Source organism: Phyllobates terribilis, unplaced genomic scaffold, assembly GCF_046119375.1.
Source record: "Phyllobates terribilis strain yellow unplaced genomic scaffold, ASM4611937v1 Scaffold_10__3_contigs__length_209671492, whole genome shotgun sequence".
Taxonomy (NCBI): Eukaryota; Metazoa; Chordata; class Amphibia; order Anura; family Dendrobatidae; genus Phyllobates; species Phyllobates terribilis.
In genome coordinates this window covers 80,175,406-80,195,610 of record NW_027362770.1, presented here as the reverse complement: position 1 = coordinate 80,195,610, position 20,205 = coordinate 80,175,406, and the positions used below count along the sequence as shown (strand labels likewise).

Here is a 20,205-nt window from a genome sequence, read left to right as displayed (position 1 = left end):
TTGTGTCCTCCCCTGCCCAGGAGAAGTGGTATGATCAGACCATGTCCGTACACAGTCAGACACAGCCATTACACAGGGGAACATTTATAAGATTATCTCAGCACAGGAACATTTTATTTAAACACATCCAATTGTGGAAATTATTATTATTCCAAGATCTATTGTAAAAATAAAATTTTGTTTGTGGGAAAAACTCCTTTAACTATTTAAGTTTGTCCATGGTATGCTCTATATTTTGGTTTTCCTGATGAAGAAGTTGGTCCAACTCCGAAACGCGTTGAGAATAAACCTCATGGACCAATTCCTATCTCGTCCTCTTAATTTCTTGAACACAGCACTGCAACGCAGACTACTACTCGATCCTCCAACTAATGGCCCACTCCCTTCCAATCTGACAGTAGGGCCCAAAAAAGCACATTGTTGCTTTAAAAAAAAAAAAAAAACACCATAATTTTCAAGTGTTGATTATTATAGGCATTTCTTTGGTAGCTTTTTCTAAATATTCAGACATTTTTTGAACGCATTTTTTCAGTCCTATAGAGAAGCTTGTTGGACAATATAAAAGTCACATCTATAGCATGATGCGCTTTGAAAAAACACTATTGTGCCTAAAAAACATACAAAAATTGCAGGAAAAATTGTGTTTTATGTGTTAAAACTTCATAGAAGTCCCATTTTATATGAATATTTAATAATAATATTTATGTTTGAAAATATTTTCTTTTGTAGAAAGGTGCAGGTCTTCATCTGGATTTTTTTTGCATATCTTTATTGATCATCTTGACCTCATTCATGGGTCTTCCATGGTATGTGTCTGCTACAGTAATCTCTCTTGCACATATGAACAGCCTAAAAATGGAGACAACCGTGTCTGCTCCTGGAGAACAGCCAAAATTTCTGGGTATCAGGTAAGATTTTATTTACAGTCAAGAGTAAAAAAGATCTTTTAAAGGATCTAGTCAACAGCAGAAATATAAAAATTAATACATTCACATACAAACAAACAGGCTTAATTAAGAAGTGAAGGAAATGCAGGCACAGATTTAATAGGTTTTGAAAATTTCACTGAGGATAAGCTGAAGCTTATCCTCAGTGAAATTTTCAAAAGTTGGGGTATGTTCACACGAATGTTCCATATGAGAGCTTTTCATATAGAAGGTGAATCTCATGTGGGCAGCACAGACAATGTTAGCATATATGCTAGTGCATATGGACTAATTTTCACACAGACCTCAACCACAGGATGATGTAGACTGGTCTGCTTTACAGACCAGACTAGTTCATGTAAGTAGCAGCCAGGTCCGGCACCTGTCCATCATTTGGTCAGGCATACAGACCCAATCATATCCGCAATTTGTGACTTGATTTGTGACTTCTTTATTCTTTGGGTCACTATAATTACAGCAATATTGATTTACATAAAGATTTAAAATTTTTTTTTGCTACTTTTTGCTATTTTTTTGTGTTCTCTAAGAAAACAAATGTAACATCAACTGATCTTCACTGTGCTATCAAAGGAATAAATGAATTGACACAATAAACAGAGAGATGGTGAGGGAACACTTAGCTAATTTAAATGAATTTAAATGAATATCCATGCTCTTTAATAGCGGGCATAAGTGATCACCCAGCTGCTGCAGGAGCTGGCGACTGCGCTAACAGTGTGCCCGCTATTAAAGAGAATAAATATGCACTGCTCAACATGCCCATAGTCTCTACCACCTCTAGATGCCAGCTTGAGTGCATAGAGTTGGGAGGGACTATGGGCGTGGGGAGCAGTGAATATTAATTTCCTTTTAATAGAGAGCACACATGTTCCTGCCTCCTGTGACCCGAATTTTGGAGGAAAAAGTGCATCTTATAGTACGAAAAATATGGTACGTACTTGAATAAGAATACAGTAATTAATCAGAGCCAGCATGGGTTTCTAGCAAACAAGTCATGCCAGACTAATCTAATTTCCTTCTATGATGGAATCACTGACTGGGTGGATCAGGAAAATGAGGTAGATATAGTATATCTCGACTTCAGCAAAGCACTTGATAAAGTATCTCATACTATCCTTATTGAAAAAATTAACAAGTATAGGATTGACAATTCTATGGTTAGATGGATTCATAACTGGCTCAGTAATCATACTCAAAGAGTGGTAATAAATGGTTGCACATCCGATTGGAAAGGTGGTTCAAGTGGGGTACCACTAGTCTCTGTCCTTGGGTCTTGGCCCCTGCGGTCAACATATTTTTAAATGATCTAGGTAAGTGAACTGAAGGTAAACTAATCAAATTAGCAGATGATGCTAAGCTAGGAGGGATAGCTAACACTAGAGAAGACAGAGTAAGTTTTCAGAAGGATCTAGATAAGCTTGAACCGTGGGCAGCAACTAATAGAATGGTATGTAACAGAGAGAAATGCAAGATTCTACATCTGGGCAAGAAAAATGAAAAGTACATCTACACAATGGGAGGAAGAGAACTTAGCAACAGCATGTGTTAAAAAGACTTGGGTACACATAAGTCAGCAGTGTAATGTGTGACGCCTCTACTCGGAAGCCCTTGTCTTTACCCTGGGAGGTGGGGGACTCGGTGTCGGGTCCTATGATGGAGAGATGGGGTGCCGCCCTGGCCCGGACCCGACCCGTGCTCAGGGCCGTCACATTAAAAAGGATGGTGTGGGCTTATCCGGGTTGAGTGGCTGATTTATGACTACGCCACCTGTGGCACCTGGTGAAGGCCACCAGCGCCGCTGCAGTCCGCTGAGGCATGGTGTTATGGCGGCCAAAGTTATTACTACTCCCCACAGGCGGAGCAAGGCCTCAGGGCAGAGGGACAAGATGGAGGGGCTAGTAGTAGAGGAGAACGGCCGCCGCGTCGTGCGGTGTAGCGCAGAATAAACAGTCCGGAGGTCATAGGGGTGAACTTCCAAGGCTTTACTCACTTTAGAGATGGCAGAAGGAAGGCGACTCCCTGCTCCCCGCGGAGTCCTGCGTTCACCAGGGACGAGGGTCCGACTACCTCTGAGCAAATCTAGCATTCAATCAGGACCCCGCACCAAAGTGTTCCTGAACTACAGACCAAATCCTTTCCTGTCCGTGTGTGTAGATAGGCCGGGTCTCCCTCTGAGCTCCTCTCAGAACAAGGGCACGGGTGGCAACTCCGCTCCGTCCGATACCCGGTGGGATCCTCAGGGCCTACCGGGCTTTCCCGACTAGGACAGAGTGGCAAGGTCGGGTGTCGGGGGCCGGTACCCCTCTTGCAGCCGGACTTCCTCTGAATATATCAGGTTGGCGAGGACAGGTGGCATACACCGCTCCGTCTGCATCCTCCCTGGGATCCATTTGCTGTGGAGATACACTCTTAGCTCTGGGCCTTCTTGGTCCTGGTCCTCTACCGGGTTGAGACATTCCTCGTCTGCAACCTGCCCGTCGTCCCAAGGCTGGGGTACGAGGGCTGTGTCACCACCCGCTGCAGGTCCACACAGGATCCACGCTTAGGGTGGGAGATCACAGTAGAACAGTCAAAGAGACAAGACCCAGAACCAAGATGGCTGTTTATTAAATATGAAATTGTAAAGTGTCACTAAATTGTAAGTCCTCCTCCCTCACTCACTAACTGGTTCCCCTAACTCTTGGTTCCCCAGTCTCCCTGTAACCAGGAGGGCAGCACCTGGTGCATTCTTGCCCCCTCTGGTGGAGAAATGTGGTGTTGGATGCAAAAGTTGGGTCCCGACCATCACACTGTTTTTACCTCAGAGGAGGAATACTACACTCCATTAAAGAAGTGCAGCATCCCTGTGGCGGTCGAACCCTCAGGGTCGCAACAAATGCAACAGCAAAAAAGGCAAACACAGTTCTAAGATGTTTTAAGCGAAGCATAGAGTCTATCACGTGAAGTATTTATCTCCCTCTACTCCTCCTGGGTCAGACCTCATCTGGAATACTGTGTCCAGTTCTGGGCACTACATTTTTAAAAAAGACATCGAAAAACTGGAGTAAGTTCAGAGAACAGCTACCAGGATGGTGAGTGGACTGCAAAGTATGTCCTATGAGGAACGTTACAAGATCTGGGAATGTTTAGTTTGCAATAAAGAAAGCTAAAAGGAGACTTAATAGCTGTCTACAAATATCTGAAGCGATGTCACAGTAAAGAGGGATCATACTTATTCTCAGTTGCGCATGGAAAGATGAGAAGCAATGGAATGAAATAGAAAGGGAGAAGACGCAGATTAGATATTAGAAAAAACTTTTTGACAGAAAGGGTGATCAATGAGTGGAACAGGCTGCCTCTAGGGATGAGCGAGTAGTGAAATAATCAGACTCGCTATACTCGTAACGAGTAGGTCCCAATACTCGGGTACTCGTTACGAGTAGCGACTCCAATGTAAGTCAATGGGAAAAGTGAGTAAGCCAAGTAATTGTCTGCTGGAGCCTATAAAGCAGTCTGGGGACTGAGGAAAAGGCTGAAATGGGTGCATGATTGTTTAAAAGCCGGCGGTAAAAAGCCGCCGACTTTTAAACAATCACTCAGCCCCATACTCGCTTCCCGGCAGCCTCCCATCCCAATCCTCCGCTCACTGGTGCTTCGCTCCCCGCCCGGTCCTAACTTAGGATCGGGATGGGAGGCGGCGTACATCAGGGAGCGGGGAGCGCATCACCGAACGGGAAAGCCGGCGGTGAAGTCTTTTCACTGCCGGCTTTCCCGCCGGTTATTTCAAATGAACAGCTGAGGTATCAGCTGATGCTGATCAGCTGTTCATTTGAAGTAGACGCGGTGCCCTCAGAGGGTTCATGTGAGTTCATGCTTGATTGCTTGAACTCACATCAACTTTCCCATGGTCGCACAGCTCAGCTACATCTCTGGTAGAGAATCTCTACCAGAGATGTAGCTGAGCTAAAGAAGACGGAAGATACATCGGACGGATACGTCGGACGGAAGATCATTTTTTTAATAAAGATGGAGTCTCTAAGTGTTTTTTTGTTTTATTTCTAATAAAATAATTTTTTTCTATGTGTTGTGTGTTTTTTAAATACTTTACTTGAAATTCATGGCGGTCATGTCTAATATTGGCATGAACCCATGAATTTCGGGCTTAGGGCCAGCGGATAATACAAAGCCGGCCCTAACCCCTTTATTACCCAGTGAGCCACCGCACTAGGGCCCTGGATGAGTTGGGTACAGCGCCAGAAAATGGCGCTTCTATGAACGCCCCATTTTCTGTGGTGGCTGCGGACTGCAATTCGCAGCAGGTGGGGGCCCAGAAAGCTTGGGCCACCCTGCGCTGCAGATTCCAGCCCCCAGCTGCTTAGTTGTACCTGGCTGGACACAAAAATAGGGCGAAGCCCCACGTCAAATTTTTTTTAATTATTTCATGAAATTCATGAAATAATTAAAAAAGGGGCTTCCCTGTATTTTTGTTTCCAGCCAGGTACAAATAGGCAGCTGGGGATTGGGAGCAGCCCGTTCCTGCCTGCTGTACTTGGCTGGCATACAAAAATATGGCGAAGCCCACGTCTAATTTTTGGTGAAAAATGCATTAAAAAATAAAATAAAAACACATTTAAGGACTGCATCTTTATTAACCCCTCCACTAGTTTTTTTTTTTTTTTTTACAAATTTTTCAGAAAAATTTTGACGTTGCCTTCCGGATTATTCACTGCTCTGCCCAGCGATCGGCAATTCCCCCAGGCGTCGGCAGTGTTCTGGCTGTGACGGCAGGGTTCACCCGCGGTCATAGCCTGAGCTATGACCTGGGGTGAACCCTGACTGTCACAGTCAGTTCTCAGCCTGCTCTCACTCTGCATAGACGTGTGTCTATGCAGAGCGATGTAGCAGTGCTGAAATGGCATTTTTGGACTACGTCGGATGGAAGATAATTTTTTAAATAAAGATGGAGTCTATGTTGTTTTTTTTATTTCTAATATAAAAAATTTTTCTCTGTGTTGTGTTTTTTTTAAATACTTTACTAGAAATTCATGGCGGTCATGTCTAATATTGGCGTGACCCCATGAATTTCGGACTTAGGGCCATCTGATAATACCAAGTTAGCCCTAACCCCTTTATTACCCAGTGAGCCACCGCACCAGGGCCCTGGATGAGTTGGGTACAGCGCCAGAAGATGGCGCTTCTATGAACGCTCCACTTTCTGGGGTGGCTGCGGACTGCAATTTGCAGCAGGGGGGGCCCAGAAAGCTTGGGCCTCCCTGCGCTGCGGATTCCAGCCCCCAGCTGCCTAGTTGTACCTGGCTGGACACAAAAATAGGGAGAAGCCCCACTTCAAATTTTTTATAATTATTTCATGAAATTCATATTTAAAAAAATAGGGCTTCCCGATATTTTTGTTTTCAGCCATGTACATTTAAGCAGCTGGGGGTCGGGGGCAGCCCGTACCTGCCTGCTGTACCTGGCTGGTATACAAAAATATGGCGAAGCCCACGTCAAATTTTTGTGAAAATTTAAAAAAAATAGGGCTCACTTGTATCTTCATCACATTGAATAGAGAAGTCAATAAATAAAATCAGGGAAACTTTTTTTAACAACAAAATATCTTTCTTCACTGTCTCAGTGGACAGTGCAGAAAAATACGCATACATAAAAAAAAGGCAGCGTGTGTGCGCAGCCGTAATGTGTAAATGTTTCAAAAATGTATGGTGTAAACGTATATAACATGGGGCACCTGGTCAGGGGCTGCACAAGTGTACAAACACTGTTTGAAGTACTGTTATTTATTGCCGGCAGACCGTGACTCGTATGTCATGTACGCACTGAGCTATCATAAGTAACGTAGGAGCGAGTGATGATCGAGGCGATCTTCTGACAGCTCAGTGTGTAAGTGGCATAAGGATAGCTAACTGCCCTAGGGGTTGTGTGATGGTTAACGCAGGAAGAAGTCACCCATCATCATCAGTAGTAGGGCTTCACAATTATAAAAGTTGGACTACTGTCCTTGTTGTTCCACTGCCACTGCACAATGTGCAGGCATAGGCATGTTGCTTCAAAAAATTAGCCCAAGGGGCTGTCTGATAGTTGATGACGGAAGCAGGCCTCATGGGCCAGACAATCTTGAAGATAGGACTTCTAGCACAGTACTTCCACTGCCCAATGTGCAGGCATAGGCATGGTGCCTCAAAAAATTAGCCCAAGGGGCTATATCAGGGTTGATGAAGTAAGGAGGTCCCATAACAAGTGCCTCCGATGGGAAATATAAATTAATTGAACAGTGTTTTTAGGGTTTTGACCATGAAGAACATGTGGCAGGAGCAGGAGTAGGGTACTCGTGTAAGATTATGAAAATTGTTTTTGTATGGAAAGGGATGGCCGTGAACACCTGTAGCATAAAAGAACATTTTGCGTGACTTTAGCTTTGGATCATGTCTTCTGGAGGGCTTAAGAGCTGTGGTGAAATCCAGTCCTTGTTGAATTGTATCAGAGTCAACCTGTTTGTAATGACTCTATATAATATATGAGTTTCACTTTTTGTATTGAAGAACTGAAATAAATTAACTTTTCGATGATATTCTAATTTTGTGAGAAGCACCTGCATATAATTCTTACTGTTACACTGACAGGAAACCTTTTAGACCTTGCTTATTTCTGGTTCTGACAGGATTAGATTGGGGTGCACAACTCCAGTCCTCAAGGGCCACAAACAGTGCATGTTTTTAGGATTTCCTTAGTGTTGTGCAGGTGATAATTGCATCACCTGCACAGGTGATGATTCCAACACCTTGTGTAATGCTAAGGAAATCCTGAAAACATGCATTGCTTGTGGCCCTTGAGGACTGGAGTTGTGCACCCCTGCATTAGTTGAACAAAACAGACACATGGGAAAATGTCATTCTTGCACTATGACATTCTATGGGCAAGTGGAACTTCCTCCACAGAAATATAACATTTTGTAAAAGCCTGCTAACACTTTTGCTCCACTTTATATAAGCAAAGATGTACAATAAAAATAACATTATTGGTAGTCTATAAAGTTAGATAATAATGTTATTTTGCTGTCTAAATTTCTAAATAAAAGCTCTTGAGTATTGTATTAGATGCAGAGTTTCTATTAAAACTGTTTTGTGCTTACAGGGAACAAAGAGTAACTGGTTTAGCAGTTTTCATCTTGACCGGAATTTCTGTGTTTTTGTCCCCAGTTCTTAAGGTATTTTATTAAGTTATGTTAATTTTCAAGGCGCAATTCTACGAAGTATATGAATGTTTTGCAAGAAATCATATGCAGACGTATATGGAGGCATACCCTTGCATTAAAATGGGCAAGACACAGTCAAAAGATGTTCTTTTGACTACGTTTTGTTAAGTTTACATGGTTTTGTGTTCTTTCTTTAAGTACAGAAAAGTCATGATTTTTTTGTACCCTATACCCTACCTCTATTGCTTTAACCCCTTCACCCCAAGCATCTTTTTACCTTCATTACCAAATTTTTCTATTCTGACCAGTGTCACTTTATGAGGCAATAACTCTGGAACGCGTCAACGGGTTCCACTGACTCTGAGACTGTTTTTTCGTGACATGTTGTACTTCATGATACTAAAAAAATGTATTTGTGAAAAAAATTGGAAATTTGGCGAAAATGTTAACAATTTTGCAATTTTCAAACTTTGAATTTTTATGCCCTTAAATCAGAGTCATATGTCACACAAAATAGTTAATAAATAACATTTCCCACATGTTTACTTTACATCAGCACAATCTTGGAACACATTTTTTTTTGTTAGGGAGCTATAAGGGTTAAAAGTTGACCAGCGATTTTCTAATTTTTCCAACAAAATTTACAAAACCATTCTTTTAGGGACCACACCACATTTGAAGTGACTTTGAAGGGCCTATATGAAAGAAAATACCCAAAAGTGACACCATTCTAAAAACTGCACCCCTCAAGGCGCTCAAAACCATATTCAAAAAGTTTATTAACCCTTCAAGTGCTTCACAGGAATTTTTGGAATGTGGAAGAAAACAATGAACATTTAAATTTTTTTCACGCAAATTTTACTTTAGAACCAATTTTTTTATTTTTGCAAGGGTAATAGTTAAAATCAGACCACAAAATTTGTTGTGCAATTTCTCCTGAGCACGCCAATAACCCATATGTGGGGAAAAATCATTATTTTGGTGCACGGCAGGGCTCGGAAGGGAAGGAGGGTCATTTGACTTTTTGAATGTAAAATTTGCTGGAATAATCAGCGGACCCCATGTCACGTCTGCAGACCCCTGATGTGCCTAAACAGTGGAAACCTGCCACAAGTGATCCCATTTTGGAAATGAGCTCCTCAGGGAACTTATCTAGACGCGTGGTGAGCACCTTGAACCCCCATGTGTTTTACAAAAGCTTATAATATTGAGTTGTAAAAATAAAATTTTCACATTTTTCTCACAAAAATATTTTTCAGCCCCAAATTTTACATTTTTATAAGGGTAACAAGAGAAATTGCACCATACCATTTGTTGTGCAATTTCTCCTGAGCACGCTGATACCCAATGTGTAGGAGAAAAACACTGTTTGGGCACACGTACCTAAACAGTGGAAACCCCCCACAAGTGACAACATTTTGGAAACTAGACCCCTCAGGGAACTTATCTAGATTTGCGGTGAGCATTTCGAACCCTCAAGTGCTTCACAGTTTATTACGTACAGCCGTGAAACAAAAAAATATCCCATTTTTCCCACGGGCTCACATCGCTACAGAAATGCCAAACATGTGCACGCTAAATGTGGTTTAGTCACACTGGGGCTCAGAAGGGAGGGATGGCATTTGGATTTGGGAGCGCCAAATTTGCTGAATTTCTTTATAAGGTGCGGAGCCATTTTACTTTTCCCAGAGCCTTTTTGCTACCAGTAATGTGGAAATCCTCTATATTTCCATTGACAGATGACAGGGTTTTTTTGTGGATTGATTTGAAGCTTTTGTTAGGAACATTTTGCATAACATTTTGGATCACATTTATCCGGCGCTCTACACTGAGCACTTATATCAGGCATTCCATCTAAATCTACTAATGATGTCATTCAGATGAAACCCCTAAGGGATCCATCCACTTAATGAGGTAGCAGAGTTACTCTCGACTTCGTCTGGCCTCTGTTCAGCATTGTCCTTTTCAGAGGTTCACAAAATTGTGGCCGACGGCACTTTTATGCACGCCTAATAAAAAGATGGATACCGCTGGATCACAGGTCAGACAGCGTCCACGGTGCCTCCATCTGCCTCATTATAGGGAATCTTACTCCTGGTGTTCTGTCTGAATCACATATTTAAGAGATTTACTTGGAAACCCCAGTGTAAGCGCTCAGAGCAGAGCACAGGATAAATGTGAGCCGAACCTTCCTGCTATCTTTCGGAGGCAGAATTAAAAAATCAAGAGCAGGTGAGGAATTGGTTTTATTTATTTTTTATGCCATTCCTTGTGTGGTATAATTGATTATGCAGCTTTATTCTCCGGATTGGTGTGATTACAGCGATATCAGATATATATCGATGTCATGAACTCCACAGGGACGGCACCGGGGAGATCACGCAATTTCTCGCCGTTACCGTCACGCTGTCAGTATTTCGTCCGGAATCGTGAGCACACGATCCAGACTACTCACTAATTAGGTATCGGCAAGCAACCAGTGAGCATATGGTGTCACATCTTTGGGCTCCAACGCATGGAATATGTGTTTACGCCCCATACTGTCACTGTCCGCTTCACGATAGCCCGATAATTAATATTATTCTCTGACACCACTGTCCAGATTTGAAATATAATACAGGCCTGGGTGAACGCCTGCATTTTGGTAGCATATATGACTTCGGGGGAGGCAGTGTTTAGGAAAAATATATACAAGGATGTTACAAAGGAGACATTAAAGTACATAAGCAGTTACATAAAATAAACAGGATTAAAGAGGAAACTTATGCTATACAGTTCGCAGGGATGAATCAGCATAGGTGGAGGGGAGACGCCCCGCTTAAACTGTTATCGAACAGGGTCCTCCGTTATGATAGACATATGCTCCCAGACAAGAACACGGCTCCAGCCTCAGCAAACCATTTTATGCTGAAGGGAGGGACCCCCTTTGGGATGACATCACAGGGGTTGGGCTCCAGCTTGCACAATTTATTAAAACTCTAACTTCTGGGATAACTTATCGCTCATTGATCCCAGAACCCCAAAAGTGGTATCATATTTTCTATTATGATTTTACCTTAATTTAGAGACCACACTTCGCATAGTTGCAGTCTGCTATTCTGGTGTTTTGCACTACCTCTCTACGGAGGGTTTTTCAGCGAAAGAAAAATATCCCCATCATTCCCTAGCTGGTCCTACCCCTAAAAATATTGGTCGAACGTATGGAACTTACAATATTTCATATTTCATTTTCGGCTCCGGAGTGCGTGGAGATTTTTTTTTGAAGCTCGAGAAGCAAGCTTCCACAGTTACACGTAAATTATTGCAAGCCTGCGTTTTAATCGTCCCCAGCGTCTTCCAGGGAGAAGGATACTCGCATTTTAAGTAGCTTGGTGGCACCTCTTGCTGTCCACATTTGTTTAAGGCCTTGCTCATGACTGTGTTAATTGGGACTTTGTGCTGAGATTTTTATGGAGACCGTTTTTGTACTGACCAAAAGGGGAATAAGGGAGGGAGTGAAGAGAGGCTTGGGAGAAATGGTCAATATCTATGGCAGGGGGAGGAAGAATATTTTCAATATTCCTCAATATTTCCCTGACAATCGGGTTTTTATATTTGGCAGCTGTCACAGGCTAAAAGACGCTTTTTATTGCAAAAACTAGTTTTTACATCGCCATATTTTGAGAGCTATAATTTTTCCATATTTCTTCCGGCAGAGTCATGTGAGGGCTTGTTTTTTGCGGGATGAGTTGATATTTTTATTGCTACCATTTTCGGGCACGTGACATGTTTTGATCACTTTCTATTCTGATTTTTGGGAGGCAGAATGAACAAAAGCCAGCAATTAATTTGTTTTTAGAAGGACAAGATGATGTTTTCAGAGGTACTATTTTTATTTATATTCGTCTTTTTGATCGCGTTTTATTCCACTTTTTGTTCGGCGGTTTAATGATAATGCTTCACTTTTTGCCTTTTTTTAATTTATTTTTTTATGTTGTTCACCAAAGGGATTAATTAGTGAGACAGTTTTATAGGTTATGTCGTTCCAGACATGGCGATACCAAATATGTGTACTTTTTTTGATTATTTTTTTCCATAAAAATATTTATCTATGGGTACAATATAGTTTTATTTTTTTATTATTATTTTGGGATTTTTGAAATATTTTTACAAAAAAAAAATTCACTTTTTCTCCACTTTTTTTTTACTTTTACACTTTGTCCCACTATGGGACTTTCACTAATTGCAGTCTGATCACTTGTATACTATAGGGATGCAGGAGTATTCCTATACTATATAAACTGTCAGTTCTGCACTGACAAACTTGTTAGATCATGCACTGAACATGATGTCGCAAGTTTGCTAGCTCTGGTGACCTGGATGTCGTCATGACGACATCGGGTCACTGTGGCAATGATCGTGGGGACAATGTCGCGGGTATCCGATCCAAAGGCAGAGGGGCCTTCTTCCCGCTGCGGGCACCGCTCCTGTCACTGAGGCCCGGGTGTCAGCTGTCAGAATCAGCTGTCACATGGCGGCGATCGCCCGCACACAGCCCCCTGTTCGCTGCCGATCGCTATGACATATATATACTGCATCCGTTGTGAAGTCCTTCCCAAAAATGTTGTATATACAGGTGCTTCTCACAAAATTTGAATATGATCAAAAAGTTTATTTATTTCAGTCCTTCAATACAAAAAGTAAAAATCATATTGTATAGAGTCATTACAAACAGAGTGATCTATTTCAAGTGTTTATTTCTGTTAATGTTGATGAATATTGCTTACAGCCAATGAAAACACAAAAGGCATTATCTCAGTAAATTAGAATACTTTATAACAACAGCTTGAAAAATGTTTTTAAAATCCGAAATGTTGGCCTACTGAAATGTATGTTCAGTAAAAGAACTAAATACTTGGTTGGGGCTCCTTTTGCATCAATTACTGCATCAATGCGGCTTAGCATGGAGGCGATCAGCCTGTGGCACTGCTGAGGTGTTATGGAAGCCCAGGTTGCTTTGATAGCAGCCTTCAGCTCGTCTGCATTGTTGGGTCTGGTGTCTCTCATCTTCCTCTTGACAATACCCCATAGATTCTCTATGGGGTTAAGGTCAGGTGAGTTTGCTGGCCAATCAAGCACAGTCATACTGTTGTTTTAAACCAGGTATTGGTACTTTTGGTAGTGTGGACACCTGCTGGAGAATGAAATTTCCATCTCCAAAAAGCTTGTCGGCAGAGGGAAGCATGAAGTGCTCTACAATTTCCTGGTAGACGGCTGCGCTGACTTTGGTCTTGATAAAACACAGTGGACCTACACCAGCAGATGACATGGCTCCCCAAATCATCACTGATTGTGGAAACTTCACACTAGACCTCAAGCAGCTTGGATTGTGTGCCTCTCCACTCTTCCTCCAGACTCTGGGACCTTGATTTCCAAATGAAATGCAAAATTTACTTTCATCGAAAAACAACACCTTGGACCACTGAGCATCAGTCCAGGTCTTTTTCTCCTTGGCCCAGGTAAGACTCTTCTGGCGTTGTCTAGTAGTAATGATTGGCTTGACACAAGGAATGTGACACTTGTAGCCCATGTCCTGGATACGTCTGTGTCTGGTGGCTCTTGAAGCAATGACTCCAGCAGCAGTTCACTCCTTGTGAATCTTCCCCAAATTTTTGAATAGCCTTTTCTTAACAATCCTTTCAAGGCTGCAGTTATCCCAATTGCTTGTGCACCTTTTTCTATCACACTTTTCTTTCCACTCAGCTTTCTATTTATATGCTTGGATACAGCAGTCTGTGAACAGCCAGATTCTTTAGCAATGACCTTTTGTAGCTTACCCTCCTTGTGGAGTGTGTCAATGACTGCCTTCTGGACATCTGTCAAGTCAGCAGTCTTTCCCATGATTGTGCAGTCTACTGAAACAGACTAAGGGACCTTTTTAAACGCTTAGAAAGCCTTTGCAGGTGTTTTTTGTTAATTATTCTAATTTACTGAGATAATGACTTTTGTGTTTTCTTTGGCTGTAAGCCATAATCATCAACATTAACAGAAATAAACACTTGAAATAGATGACTCTGTTTGTAATGACTCTATATAATATATAAGTTTCACTTTTTGTATTGAAGAACTGAAATAAATTAACTTTTTGACAATATTCGAATTTTGAGAGAAGCACCTGTATAATGTCGGGAAGGGGTTAAGTGGCATACTTATTGAAATGTATAGCAGTATCTTTCAATACTGATGATGCGTTTTTGTGCTGCAGATTTTTGCTGCATCAAAACCGCAATGTCTTACAGTTCCAGCAAAGTGGATGGGATTTAAAGAAATCTCCTGCCCACTGTGCTTCTATTTTATGACTGATCTGCAACTTGTCAATTTGTCTTGCCGGTACGTTGAGTTTTAAAGGCAGATCTTTCCCATAGACTTACATTAGATGCAGAAAATCCGCAACTAAAGAGTGCAGATGCGATTTTAGTGCATTTCCACTGTGGAAAAGCATCAAATATGCATATGATCCACACATGGTGCATCAATAAAGTTTTGTCAAAGCTTTGTTTAAAACATGACATACCAACAATAGACAAAGAACGCAGCATCAAAAACAAGATAAAAACGCATTTAAAAAACACACTCAAAAACACAATGAAAAACCGCAAGTAACCTACTTTACTTAAGGCCACATGCACATGTTGAATATTTGGTCAGCTTGTATACCTCAGTATTTGAAAGCTAAAACCATGCGTGGGACAGTCAGAAGGTAAGTATAATAGAAACACGTCACCACTTCTGTATTTATCACCCACTTCTGATTTTGGCTTACAAATACTGATGTGAAATACTGACCAAATATTCAACATGTGCACATAGCGTAATAGGTGCAGAAATGGTGCAGAAAATCCGTAATATCAAAAAATCACCAATAGCTCATTGTAGATGAGCATTTGATCTGCTTCTGACTATGCATATTTCCACTGTGCAAAAAGTATAGCGTATTACAGTTCCAGCAAAGTAAGTAGGCTTTTAGAAATCTCTTGCACACTGTTTTTTTTTACGCACCGTGGTTTGTTTTTGAAATCCACAACATGTCAATTGAATAAATGAGAAAGCTCCTTGTGAGTTTGTGACATTTCGTCACACATTTTTATACTGATGTAATAAATTTGATGTTTTTAAAGTTGATCCTGAAGCTGTAACAAATGTTTCTTCATGTCATACCAAAAAGACAAACGCAACTGAAAAAAAAAAAAAAAAATGAACCTAAAAATGCAATGAGAGAATGCAAGTAACATAATTTAGCTAATTGGTGCAGAAATGCTGTAGAAAAACTTCAAGGTTAAAAAAAACACCAAATGTGCTTTGTGGGAATTAAGCCTATGTTTTTAACTCATACATCCAAGGTGGTATCCCCACACTCAATGCGGGCCCAGGCACTGAGCCTGTATGTTACCGGGCACATGACAGCTGATCTGTACAGCTGTCATGTGCTCCTAACAGCCATGGGTGGAATCGCGATACACCTGCGGCTGTTAACATTTTAAATGTCTCTGTCAATCTCTGACAGCGGCATTAAACATCGCCGCACCGGAAGTGCGTCACTAGTCCCGCCCATTGGCGCCCGTGTCACATGGCCGCTGGTCGCGATGGGTTGGCATGACAACCTGAGGTCTTCAGGAGACCCCTGTGGTTGTCATTTCTGGGATGCTATTAGTGCCACCCAACGGCATGTGCTCATAACAAGTGAATATTTTTGCTACAAACAGCAGGGCTGAAGCCCAGCTGTGTGTAGCACAGGCGATCAGATGATTGCAGATTCTAGTCTTCCATGGAGACTATTCAAGCATGTAAAATGTAAAAAAAAGTGTTTTTAAAAATATCAAAAAAATTAAAATAAAAGTTCAAATCACCCCCCTTTTGCCTCATTCAAAATATCACAATAATAAAAAAATCAAACATACACATATTTGGTATCGCTGCATTCAGAATCGCCCGATCTAACATAAAAAAAGAATTAATCCAATAAGTAAACTGCGTAATGAGAAAAAAAAGAATTTGTTTTTTTTTGGTTGCCGCAACATTGCAATAAAATGCAATAACGGGACATTAAAAGATCAGATCTACCCTAAAATGGTATCAATAAAGAAGTCAGCTCGCCGCGCAAAAATAAGCCCTCACCCGGATCCCTAAAAATGGAGATGCTACCAGTCTTGGAAAATGACGTCATATTTTTTTTGTTGCAAACTTTGTATTTTTTTTCACAACTTAAATAAAAAAAACCTATCCATGTTTTTTATCTACGAACTCATAATGACCTGGAGAATCATAATCGCAGGTCGATATTAGCATTTATTAGTAAAAAAAAAAACAATTGTGGAATTGCACTTTTTTGCAATTTCACCGCACTGATTTTATTCCTGCTTTTCAGTACACGATATGGTAAAATCAATGGTGTCGTTCAAAAGTACAACTTGTCCCGCAAAAACAAGTCCTCACATGGCCATATTGATGGAAAATAAAAAAGTTATGGCTCTGGAGGAGCAAAAAACGAAAACCCCAAAATGGAAAAACCCACGGTCGCGAAGGGGTTAATTCATTTGATGGGGGAAAAAAAGGGTTTACTCCTGTAGTCACAGTCTCAGCATCACACCACAGAATTGGTTATGAAATCCAGAGGGTAGGCCTGTCCAACCAGTCTAACTAGTAGAATTTAGTTAGGGAAAAATAAATTAATGTGTGTGTATTACTATTATTTATTTTTATAGCACCATATACTCTATGGCTTTTTACATGTGAAGATAGACATAAATACATATATATATATATATATATATATATATATATATATATATATAATATACTAGTTATTGAACCCGTTCTACGCCCGGGTGGCGAGCATTTTTATTGGTATATGGTCTCCCATGCTGGTATATGTTGCCCCCATCCTGGTATTTGTGCTGCCCCCATCCTGTCCCCGCCATCCTATCCTGGTATGCATGGCACGCCTTATCCCTGTCCTGGTATGCATCTCATCCCCATCCTGATATGCAAGGCACCCCTCATCCCCAATCTTGGTATGCATGGCACCCTTCACCCCCAATCCTGGAATGCGTGGTACCCCTCACCCCCAATCCTGGTATGCATGGCACCCCTCACCCACAATCCTGGTATGCATGGCACCCCTCACTCCCCAATCCTGGTATGCATGGCACCAATCACTCCCAATCCTGGTATGCATGGCACCCTTCACCCCCAATCCTGGTATGCATGGCACCCCTCACCCCCATCCTGGTATGCATGGCACTCCTCATCCCTATCCTGGTATGCATGGCACTCCTCATCCTGGTATGCATGGTACTCCTCATCCCTATTCTGGTATGCATGGCCCCTCATCCCTATACTGGTATGCATGGCCCCCCACATCCCAATCCTGGTTTGGAAGTCATCCATCGTCCCCAATCCTGATATGTATGGCACCCCTCATCCCCAATCCTGGTATGCATGGCACCCATCATCCTCAATCCTGCTATGCATGGCACCCCTCATCTCCAATCCTGCTATGCATGGCACCCCTCATCCCAATCCTAGTATGCATAGCACCCCTCATCCCCAATCCTGGTATGCATGGCACCCCTCATCCCCAATCCTAATATGCATGGCACCCCTCATTTCAAATCTGGTATACATTGCACCCCTCATCCCAATCCTGGTATGTATGGCACCCCATCTCTCATCCTGGTATGCATGGCACCCCTCATCCTCAATCCTGCTATGCATGACACTCCTCATCTCCAATCCTGCTATGCATGGCACCCCTCATCCCAATCCTAGTATGCATAGCACTCCTCATCCCCAATCCTGGTACGCATGGCACCCCTCATCCCCAATCCTGATATGCATGGCACCCCTCATTCCAAATCTGGTATACATTGCACCCCTCATCCCAATCCTGGTATGCATGACACCCCATCTCTCATCCTGGTATGCATGGCTCCCCTCATCCTCAATCCTGCTATGCATGGCACCCCTCATCTCCAATCCTGGTATGCATGGCACCCCTCACCCCCAATCCTGGTATGCATGGCACCCCTCACCCCCATCCTGGTATGCATGGCACTCCTCATCCCTATCCTGGTATGCATGGCACTCCTCATCCTGGTATGGATGGTACCCCTCATCCCTATCCTGGTATGCATGGCACCCTATCCCTCATCCTGGTATGCTTGGTACCCCTCATCCCTATCCTGGTATGCATGGCCCCGCATCCCTATACTGGTATGCATTGCCCCTCATCCGAATCTTGGTATGCATGGCCCCCCTCATCCCAATCCTGGTATGCATGGCACCCCTCATCCCCAATCCTGGTATGTATGTCACCCCTCATCCCCAATCCTGGTATGCATGGCACCCATCATCCTCAATCCTGCTATGCATGGCACCCCTCATCTCCAATCCTGCTATGCATGGCCCCCCTAATCCCAATCCTAGTATGCATAGCATCCCTCATCCCCTGCCCTGATATGCATGGCACCACTCATTCCAAATCTGGTATACATTGCACCCCTCATCCCAATCCTGGTATGCATGGCATCCCATCTCTCATCCTGGTATGCATGGCACCCCTCATCCTCAATCCTGCTATGCATGGCACCCCTCATCTCCAATCCTGGTATGCATGGCACCCCTCATCCTCATTCCTGCTATGCATGGCACCCCTCATCTCCAATCCTGCTATGCATGGCACCCCTCATCCCAATCCTAGTATGCATAGCACCCCTCATCCCCAATCCTGTTATGCATGGCACCCCTCATCCCCAATCCTGATATGCATGGCACCCCTCATTCCAAATCTGGTATACATTGCACCCCTCATCCCAATCCTGGTATGCATGGCACCCCATCTCTCATCCTGGTATGCATGGCACCCTTCATTCCAAATCTGGTATACATGGCACCCCTCATCCACCAATCCTGGTATGTATGGTACCCAATCCCTTATCGTGGCATGCATGGCACCACTCATCCCCAATCCTGGTATGCATGACACCCCATCCCTCATCCTGATATGTATGGTACTCCTCATCCCTATTCTGGTATGTATGGCACCCCTCATCCCCCAATCCTGGTATGTATGGCCTCCTCATACCTCAATCCTGGTATGCATGGCACCCCATCCCTCATCCTGGTATGTATAGTACCCCGCATTCCTATCCTGGTATGCATGGTACCCCTTATCCCTATTCTGGTATGTATGGCCTCCTCATCCCAGAAACCTGGTATGCATGGCACCCAATCCCTCATCCTGGTATGCATGGCATGCCTCATCCCCAATCCTGGTATGTATGGTTCCCTCATCCCTATCCTGGTATGCATGGCATGCCTCATCCCCAATCCTGGTATGTATGGTTCCCTCATCCCTATCCTGGTATGCATGGCACCCCATCCCTTATCCTGGTATGCATGGTACTCCTCATCCCTATACTGGTATGCATGGTACCCCTAATCCTGGTATGCATGGCACCTCATCCCTCATCCTGATATGCATGGTACCCCGCATTCCTATCCTGGTATATATGGTACCCCTCATCCCTATCCTGGTATGCATGGTACCCCATCCCTATCCTGATATGCATGGTACCCCACATTCCTATCCTGGTATGTATGGTACCCCTCATCCCTATTCTGGTATGTATGGCACCCCTCACCCCCCAATCCTGGTATGTATGGTCCCCTCACCCCCCATTCCTGGTATGCATGGTCCCCTCACCCCCCAATCCTGGTATGTATGGTACCTCTCACCCCCCAATCCTGGTATGTATGATACCCCTCATCACCCAATCCTAGTATGCATGGTCCCCTTATCCCCCAATCTTGGTATGCATGACCCTCATCCCTTTCACGCTGCACACATACAAAAAAATAAACACTTATACTCACCTTTCTTCCCTGTACTCCAGTGCTGCGGCGTCCTGTTCTGCCAGAGGCCGGGGGAGCAGTGCGATGCCGGAGTACGCGCGTGCCCTTACCGCGCTGTCCGGCGCCATTTATGTCTTCAGTAAAATGGTGCCGAATAGCGCTATGCGCATGCGCCGA

The 20,205-nt window shown here is 43.1% G+C and overlaps 1 protein-coding gene across 2 annotated transcripts in view; it reads left to right on the top strand.

Annotated features, from left to right (window-relative positions):
* Positions 1–20,205, top strand: part of LOC141164416 (electrogenic sodium bicarbonate cotransporter 1-like) — a 766,124-nt gene that overhangs the window by 657,027 nt on the left and 88,892 nt on the right. For both annotated transcript variants that reach the window (XM_073649614.1, XM_073649613.1), the window contains exons 16-17: positions 730–908; positions 8,076–8,148. In XM_073649614.1, coding sequence (XP_073505715.1) covers positions 730–908; positions 8,076–8,148 — 252 coding nt within the window. The remainder of the gene's footprint in view (positions 1–729; positions 909–8,075; positions 8,149–20,205) is intronic.